An 8,530-nucleotide genomic window follows, 5' to 3' on the forward strand; every position below is an offset into this window, starting at 1 on the left:
GCTGCGTCGTATCGCAACGCGCCAAAACACAGTGTTGGATGTGTAAGGTAAAATTAAAGTCTATGGACTTTCATTTTACCTTGGTTAACGGAAAGTGTGGACTTTGCGTCAAAACGCCGGAAATCAGCTCTGGTGTGAAAGAGCCCTAAAGGTGGCCACTAACGATATAATCTTTTTCATCCAATTTTACCAAATCTATGTAGTATAAGGGTAAACTGAGTGAATATATTGCATGGATAAATTACATAGAAATGGTTGGATGAAAAAAATTGTATCGTTAGTGGCTGGCTAGTGAATTGTGTTTTGAAATGCTAGAGTGTGTCAATGTTATCCAGTGGCAAACATACACATATATTCACATTTTTTCCAAGATGTCAGTAAAAAGACTCTTTAGTCAGTACATATTTAGATCTTTTTCAGTAAAAGAAAATACATAGAAATGTTGGCAACACTGATACCAGCGGCAATTGCTGGACACTGGGAAAGAACTAAAGCCCCATCTACACGATACAATTCTTTGTGTGATTCGATTACGATTCCATTTACAATCCGATTAAATCCGACATGTTCCGATCGGGCTTCGATTCGATTCAATTCGATTTGCCTTTGTTCTGCAATGGCAAATCGAATTGAATCGAATCGAATCCAGATCGGACATGTCGGATTTAATCGGATCGTAATCGCATCGCACAAAGAATCGTATTGTGTAGATGGGGCTTAAGATTTTTTTTTTCGATTCCAAATGAGCTGCCACCCTGAGCTGGTTTCTGAACACCATGCAGGACATTATCTTGCCGCCTTGCGGGCTTTGTTCACCCTCTCATGCGTTCGCAGCAGTCAGATCTGGACCTACTAAAGTTTAGTTGCTAGGATTAGCGATTGGGGAATGTGCCTCTCTCACACTCTGATGTGCTCCCAGCCTCGACACATTCATTTGATCTTCACCACAAGCAGAGCTGATGGGGGAGGAGGAGACCAAGCATCTCCCACAAGACAGGGATGTTCACATCCAGCCCACTTCAGTCCGTGGAGCAGGAAGTTACAGCGTGTCCCTGGGAAGCCCCGTGCAATGGAAATGCTTTGAACATTCCGTCCACGCACTGCTGGAGAGGCATCCCCTGTTCTTCACCTCCTGGTACACCGCTTTTCTAACTTTCTACCCCTCCAGCACAGGGCACTTATGGTATTTCCCACAGAAGGTTGGACCAGAGAGCCAAAGCAAGTAAGAGAGGCTGGTGTGAGCGGGGCTGGATGTGGTGGAGCTGCTGCTGGAGACCAGTGCCAGGGAATCCTCGTAAACAAGCGGGAAGTCCAGGCTGCAGGTACACGGGGGAGAGGGATTAGTGATGGGGTGTGAGCTGCGGCTTGCCTGCTAGTCACTTGCTGTTCTGGGACTAGTTTAGCATGTTGAAAGAGTTTTCAGGGAGAGTTGATGATCACGGCAGGCTCTCCAGGCTTCAGCTTGCTGCACTTTGCTGGATCTCGCTCACGAGTTCCTCAGGCTGGAGACTGGTACTTTATTAGTAAAACCTGTCCCCTTTGTGAGATCTGGTGGAGGATATGGGCTGGAGGGGGGGAAGGGGGATACTTACTGGAAGATGATCAAGGGCGTGGATAATGTAACCTGAAGCCTGAATTAACCCGCTGACAAGAAGAGAAGGGAAAGGGAGGAATGACAGCAGTTTTCCTGGGTGGAGGATCTTTGATGTGGGGCTTGATTGAGAACATATTGGTGCAGGAGGAGACATGCCTTGTTCTTGTTCTATCGTTGCTGTGTTTGAGGATTCTTTTTCTTTTCTTTTTACACTGCAGGTTTGTTAGAAGTAAGCCGTGAAGAGGGAGTTGCACCAGCACATGTGGGAGCCTAGAAGTGTTTATCCTGTGCTCTGAGCTCCAGGAACTGGCATCAGCATACAAGATCTCCCTGTGCTTTTCCTTTTATCCTGCCTGTTGTAGCCAGAATTGTTATTCAGCACTTGAGAAGAAGACACAAAAACCCAGGACTTTTAAACGTAGTACTCCTAAAGGGGCATCCTGGGTTTAAAAACTGAAAGGGCCACTGCCAGGGGACATGATTTTCTCTGATATTCTCTGTCTCCTGGGACTCCGGAGGAGGGGTCCCGGATTAGATGAAAATGGAGAAATTATGAAAGGCGCACTATTGTTATTGCTAGCTCTTGTGCATTTGTTGGGCTGTGTGTGGTGTCAGCCTGATCAGCAGTTTCCATGCCCAGAATCCTGCGAGTGCTCCGAGGTAGCCCGGACTGTCAAATGTGTCGGAAAGAATCTAAAAAAGGTGCCTGAAAACATCCCTTCTTATGTAAAGAATCTGTTTATCACTCAGAACAATATTCATAGTATAGAAGAAGGAACATTTAATGTAACCCTGCCATACCTTACCGATCTCAGTCTAAGTGGCAACCACCTCCAGGTAATGGGCAATAACATATTCAAAAACTTACCAAGCCTGAGACAACTGGACCTTAGCTACAATGAGCTGGAGAATATAAACCATCTACTTTTCCAGGTCGACCCAAGTCATAGCAGCCCACTTATAGAGCTGAACCTAAGTAACAGTTTATACAATGCATCAATGTTCACCTTACTGGCAGGTTCCCTTCAAAATGGTACACTGACTAGCCTCCAGAAGCTGGATATGAGTGGAAACAACCTACTCTATTTGCCCGATGGCCTCCTCAGCTCATTGCCCAACCTGAAATCTCTTGACCTGAGTAATAATTCCCTGCTAGTCTTCGAAGATGGTGTTTTTGCCAATCTTAGCCATCTTAACACTTTGGATTTAAGACACAATGCTTTGAAGCATCTTAAAAATTCAACACTACTTGAACTCTCCAGCCACCCAGGCCTGTCAGTCTTCCTCAGTGACAATAGCTGGATCTGTGATTGCAATATTGAACCATTTTACAAATGGCTCAAGGAGACTCAAACCACCATAGTGAAGGACCAGTCCTCATTGGTTTGCTCCTATCCTGAGCAGATGATGGATACACAAGTGATCGCTGTCAAGATTTCAGAGCTTGATTGTCCACCTGATATAACGGACAACAGTTTGCAAACCTCTTATGTATTCCTGGGCATAGTGCTAGCTCTCATAGGAGTCATTTTTTTGCTTGTTTTATACTTAAACAGGAAAGGTATTAAAAAGTGGATTTACAACATCAGAGATGCATGTAGGGATCACATGGAGGGTTATCATTACAGATACGAGATCAATGCAGATCCCAGATTAACAAACTTGAGCACAAACTCTGATGTATAAAGGTTTATTTTTTTTATGACAAGCAACACTTAAACTATGCATGAACTTAATGTACAGATAATGCATCTACCCCTGAGCTTGCTCTTTGTCTCCTTCCCTGCTGGAAAGATAGATCAGAGGGGGGGAAAACAATGAATTCATGCAGGGCTTTCGAATGCCTCCATTTGACTGTGAAGTTTTACTGCTGTGCTATAATTTACTTAGTACTATAAGCTCTAAAATTTGCATGCTAAACTTCCATACATAAAGACTTGTTCTTGTATTGAGGACTTTATTCATGCAGATGGATTTTAAAAGGGAACATCATTAGCCCAGCAACAATGATTCCTCCCCCCCCCATACTTTCAGCTTGGTAAACTGTTTGCCAACCAAGATACCAGTCAACGACAACTGCCTCAAATATTTTATTTTCATTTTGTTTGGTGATTTTCATATATATGCTATGTGTGAGAATCCAGCAGAGCATGTGCAACATGGGAACTTACACAACAGCTAGCATGCATACAGTTATATTTTTTTTTAATTATTATTTTTAATTAGGAAAACATCCACGGTCATACTTTTGCACTGTTTTTTGTAAGCGATACGCAGTTTATATGAAAGCAGAATTTCTGTAAACTGCACTAAACTTTTAATAACTCGGATTCAATAAAGATTATGTTCAAGATAACCATTGTGTTAATATTTTCTGCCAAAAAAAGTGTTTTTGTACTTTGTAACTTTTGTATATCGAGCAAGGCAAACGGTGGGAATTAATTGCATTTTTTTTTTTAAATGTTCTGTCGAGCTTCCAAGTCTTGTAAAAACATTTTATTTTTTAACAAGTCTATGGACATTAATAATAGTGTACAGTATGTTAACTAAAACATTACTTGTAGCGACATGACTTGAAAATGTTCATGTTGCAACTTTTTAATATGAACTTTGCCATGCAGGCATAATGTAAACATATTTGTAACATCTATTACCCTACATACACAAATCCTTCTAAGCTAGCAATATGGGAAGCCCTTAATTAAGTAGGCATGGAAAACACAGGGCCAGTTTATTAATTGTTTTAATTCCTAAGAAAAGTTTGCATGTATTGTGTTGCTCAACTGCCCCTAGCAATCTGCTGTTTTTAAAGTTAGTATAGACTGCAGATTGGCACATTTTTCAAATAGGGGGGATTATATGTATTTTTCTTAATTTTTTTTTTTTACTTATTTTTTTTAATCAACATGACAGATTTTGCATATTTGTTCTTTATGTAATACAGATGTTATCATTTTTTTTTATTTCTTTATGAATGTGAGGGATAGCGGGGTATATTTAGTTTATGTATTTTATTAAACACAAGAGCTTTTGATTGTATTGGAATGTGACCCAAAGTACACACTCTGTTTTGAGGTTACCCACAACTCTTTGCTATGCAGATGTGAAAGCAAAGTTGGATGGTGTTTGACAAATAATGCAGGTGTAATAAACAGCATATGTATTGTTTTATATGTAACAATAAAAGGTGAAATAGGGTCATTGGTGGCATGTAGGTGGCAACCTTGAGCTGCCCTGCCAATAGTATGTGAATGTATTGTATGTATACTCCATTCCGGTGCCTAAAAGTAAGATAATACATGTATTTGAAAAATCCATACCTGTTATACTTTAAAACCAGTGGCATTGCAATTTTATCAATTAAAACTAAATTATACTGTTTTTATAAGAAAAATAAAATGTCCCTTAGAAATTATTTCTTACAAGATTTTGTTGTATACATGCTGCCCTTGGGACTTGTATGTAACAGATATGTTTTGCTGTAGCAGAAGTTAACAAATGAATGTAAGTGTCAGTAGCTATCCTTTCTAATTTGTGACTTGACTGACACTGTAAGGAGCCAGTGTCCCTGTGTTTGCCTTGGCAGTACAGCTCAGACAAGTTAGGTACCAGGTACAGTTTTTAAGTGCATTGGTGATCTGTCTCCTGGGATTTTTCCAGCACTGATAAAGTTAATGCGGAGAGGAAACCCAAGGACAGTTGAAAGGACATAGAAGATGTATGTAATTCAGTATATAATGTTGTTGCTCCATATGGAGCGTAGTATGTAGAAATCCTCTATTTTTATGTAAATACTATATGCAAGTGTCTGGATAGTAGATTTATGTGTGTGCACATATTTTTTTATTTCAAGAGGTTTTTTTTTGTTTTTTATATTATTTTACAGGTAGCTTGGAATATTTTATATATCAGATAATCTGTTATTCAGAGTACTTGGAACAGTCCATGTACTCAAACCTGCTTGACAATTCTTTATCTGCAGCATGCTGCTTGCCCTGGTGCAAACTTTCATGTTATGAACCATATAAAAAATAACATTCCAGACTGGGGATGCTTGACTGTAGATTAATTGCATCCTCATTTGGTGATTATTATTTTTTTTTTACAGAATAACATGTTATGGCTTTAAATGCATTATTGTTTTTGCAATGTCAAAATAATAAAAACCTTTTTATTTTCATATCCACTTTTGTAGTTGATGACATTTTAAAGACACATCTCATAAGTGGTGTATGCTGAAAATGTTTGGTTGAGTTTTCTGCTATCTCCATTTTTATCTTCCCACTAAAACTATTATTGCATTAAAAAGACACATTTTCACACACATACTAATGTTAATAGCATTAGGTTTTGTTGTTTTTTGTTCTCTTATATACAGCTTCTTAAGAGGAACTGGACTACCCAACTGCACAGCATGGATTTGCAGACATAAACTTGGCTATTAGATGCTCCATAGCATAGTTGGCATTAACAGAAATCCATTTTCTTTGATGAGGAGCCAAGTAACAGTTATATATCTTAAGTTTTGGCTCTAATATTCTAAAATAAAAAAATACAGGAGAGAATTATGGAACATGCTGTAAATCTATAATTGTTTTAAGAATATGATTTATATTTATTATTATTATTATTCTTGATTTATAAAGCGTCAACATATTCCATGGTGATGTATAAAGTAGGGAAACAACAAGGGGTACATAATGATCCAGACAATGATGTATATCAAATATGGACACTGGTACAAAATGCAGAATTGGTGATTATGACAAATGTAACATGATGAATAAAACGTATAACAGAGTGCAAGCTATGAGAAGAATAACAAATTCCAAGACAAGAAGGTTAGAGAGACCTTTTTTCAAAGGTAGTGTTATGCTAGGTACACACATACAATTTTCTGGCAGATTTACCTGCTAGATCGATTATTTCCAACATGTCTGATCTGAATTTCAATCGTTTTTTTATTTTCCGTTCATATTTTTTTTTTTTTTAATATTTTTCTTAGAACTGAACGAAAATTGATTAAAAAAAAAAAAAAAAAAACTATTGGAAAATCAAAAAAATCAATCGGAATTCAGATCGGACATGTTGGAAATAATCGATCTGGCAGGTACATCTGCCAGAAAATTGTATGGTGTGTACCTAACATTACATACAACCAACCAGGTGTCTGTTCAGCATGTCTAACATTTAAATGTATGAACCAACTTTGCTTTTGTAAATTGTATGCGCTACCAATTATACTGTGCTACCAAGTGTTTGTAATGTGTTCCATTTATTTATTTATTTTTCCATTTCTTGCCATCATTGATCTTAGATATTCCAAATGTATAACTGCTTTTGTGTTTTCAAACCTGTTAAATTCTTCTTTAATCCTTTATAGCAGTTGTGGCACAATGAAGTAAGAACATGCTCCAGCCTGAGTAACCATGTAGAAATCGGGACTGATGTACATAATCTGTATAAGTGAAATGCTCTCACTGTAAAATAAGAAGCTTCCGTCTTTCTTGTTTAGAAATCCATTAGTGTGCTTTTTTTTCCCTTCTAAATTGCAAAGAACCTCATATATTAAGTGACCGCTTCTGTCTTGTCGGTACCTTGTTGGGAAATATAGTAATCATCACTGCTAAGCAAATTACAGCCATAAAGTTTTCCTGGCAGAATACAACTTCTGAGAGCAGAGGAAGATAAAATACACAAACTATTGGCCTTTTTCTAACTCTGGCTACCCCAAACCCACCACACAGATGGTGACAGAGCTGTATTACTGAGGCATTCAGGGGTTATGATCGGCACCTAGTGCTTCATCTATGTGTAGTAAATAGAAAGCCAATACAAGAGTTCTTGTTGACTTGGTGTCCCTGCTTTCAAGAAGATTTTGTTTTTTTAAATACGCTTAGGCCCGGTTCACATTAGCGGTTTTTCCTGGAACGTGTGTGTGTGTGTGTGTGTGTGTGTGTGTGTTTGTTCGTGGTTTTCAGAGAACATTCACAGCCAACTTATAAAACTGGCTGTATAGCCAAGAGGCAGCCATGATGTAGATAATATGCCATTAGCAGTGGGTGGTTTTAAAAATCACTGAGAAATATCTGTTTCAAGCTTGTTGCCAGGTGGTTTCAGCTATGAATTAGACTGCAAGATACTGAATTGTATGTGTAGTACAGACAATTAATATAACTTTAGTTGCAAAGAGAAGTCTCATTTTTATTTTCAGTTATTAGCTATTATAGCTTTATTATAACATCACATCATTCTGTTATATTTTCAGTTTAGTAACCACACTCAGTATTTTAAGCTGTAAGGCAGAGTGAATGACTTTTTGAACTTTCCTGCAGTAAAACCTTATCTACAGGCTGTCTCTCACTGGCCCATATGCAAATAACTTTTTCTCCTGTGTTTTCTCCTTAGTGATATTTTCAAACTTGCCAGCAATCAAGATAATAATTAAAATTGCAAAGTGCTGAAAAGTTATTCTAAATAAAAGGTGAAAAATTATCTCCTAGGTGAAAAAGTTAGTTGCTTATTGGCCACTGTTTACTTTGGCCATTTAGAAAACTGGACTGAGTACCACCAAGTAGGGCGAGCAGTTCAGAGAAGCTCTTTTGCATAGATAACTCAAGTGGTTTTAGCTCTTTCTGTAGTGGAAACCAGTATGAGACTCTTTTCTTTGCTACTAATATTCTATTTGTTAGCTGTACTACACATACAATTCATTATCTCATAAGTTTATTTTTGTGATGTTAAGATTTACTTTTAAATAGGCTGGGTAACACTTTTTGTTGTGCTGATCCTTAAATGACTAAGAACATGAATGCGAAGCAGATGTGGCGACCTCCCTTTTGTTCTTCAATGACTACATGCTTGCTGCAGGTGTGTCAGTCAGTTGCTACTAAAGCACAAAATAGGAATTTCCTAAATCTCTTTACAGCACTCTCT

The 8,530-nt window shown here is 38.0% G+C and overlaps 1 protein-coding gene across 2 annotated transcripts; it reads left to right on the forward strand.

Moving 5' to 3' along the window:
• The first annotated feature begins 1,005 nt into the window (after positions 1-1,005).
• TPBG (trophoblast glycoprotein) lies at positions 1,006-5,774 on the forward strand. Of its 2 annotated transcripts, none has more exons than XM_068281540.1 (2): positions 1,006-1,322; positions 1,813-5,774. In XM_068281540.1, exon 2 carries the CDS (start codon positions 2,072-2,074, stop codon positions 3,278-3,280), a length of 1,209 nt encoding a protein of 402 aa, XP_068137641.1. In that variant the 5' UTR covers positions 1,006-1,322; positions 1,813-2,071; the 3' UTR covers positions 3,281-5,774. The 2 variants fall into 2 exon arrangements, with proteins under 2 accessions (XP_068137641.1, XP_068137642.1); XM_068281541.1 differs by having other exon boundaries at positions 1,006-1,135.
• Positions 5,775-8,530: the final 2,756 nt, after the last annotated feature.

This window comes from Hyperolius riggenbachi, chromosome 4 (genome assembly GCF_040937935.1).
Source record: "Hyperolius riggenbachi isolate aHypRig1 chromosome 4, aHypRig1.pri, whole genome shotgun sequence".
In the NCBI taxonomy this organism is placed as follows: domain Eukaryota; kingdom Metazoa; phylum Chordata; class Amphibia; order Anura; family Hyperoliidae; genus Hyperolius; species Hyperolius riggenbachi.

Excerpts from the sequence above, each read along its gene's own strand:
- TPBG (XM_068281540.1), top strand. The coding sequence starts at position 2,072 with ATGATTTTCTCTGATATTCTCTGTCTCCTGGGACTCCGGAGGAGGGGT.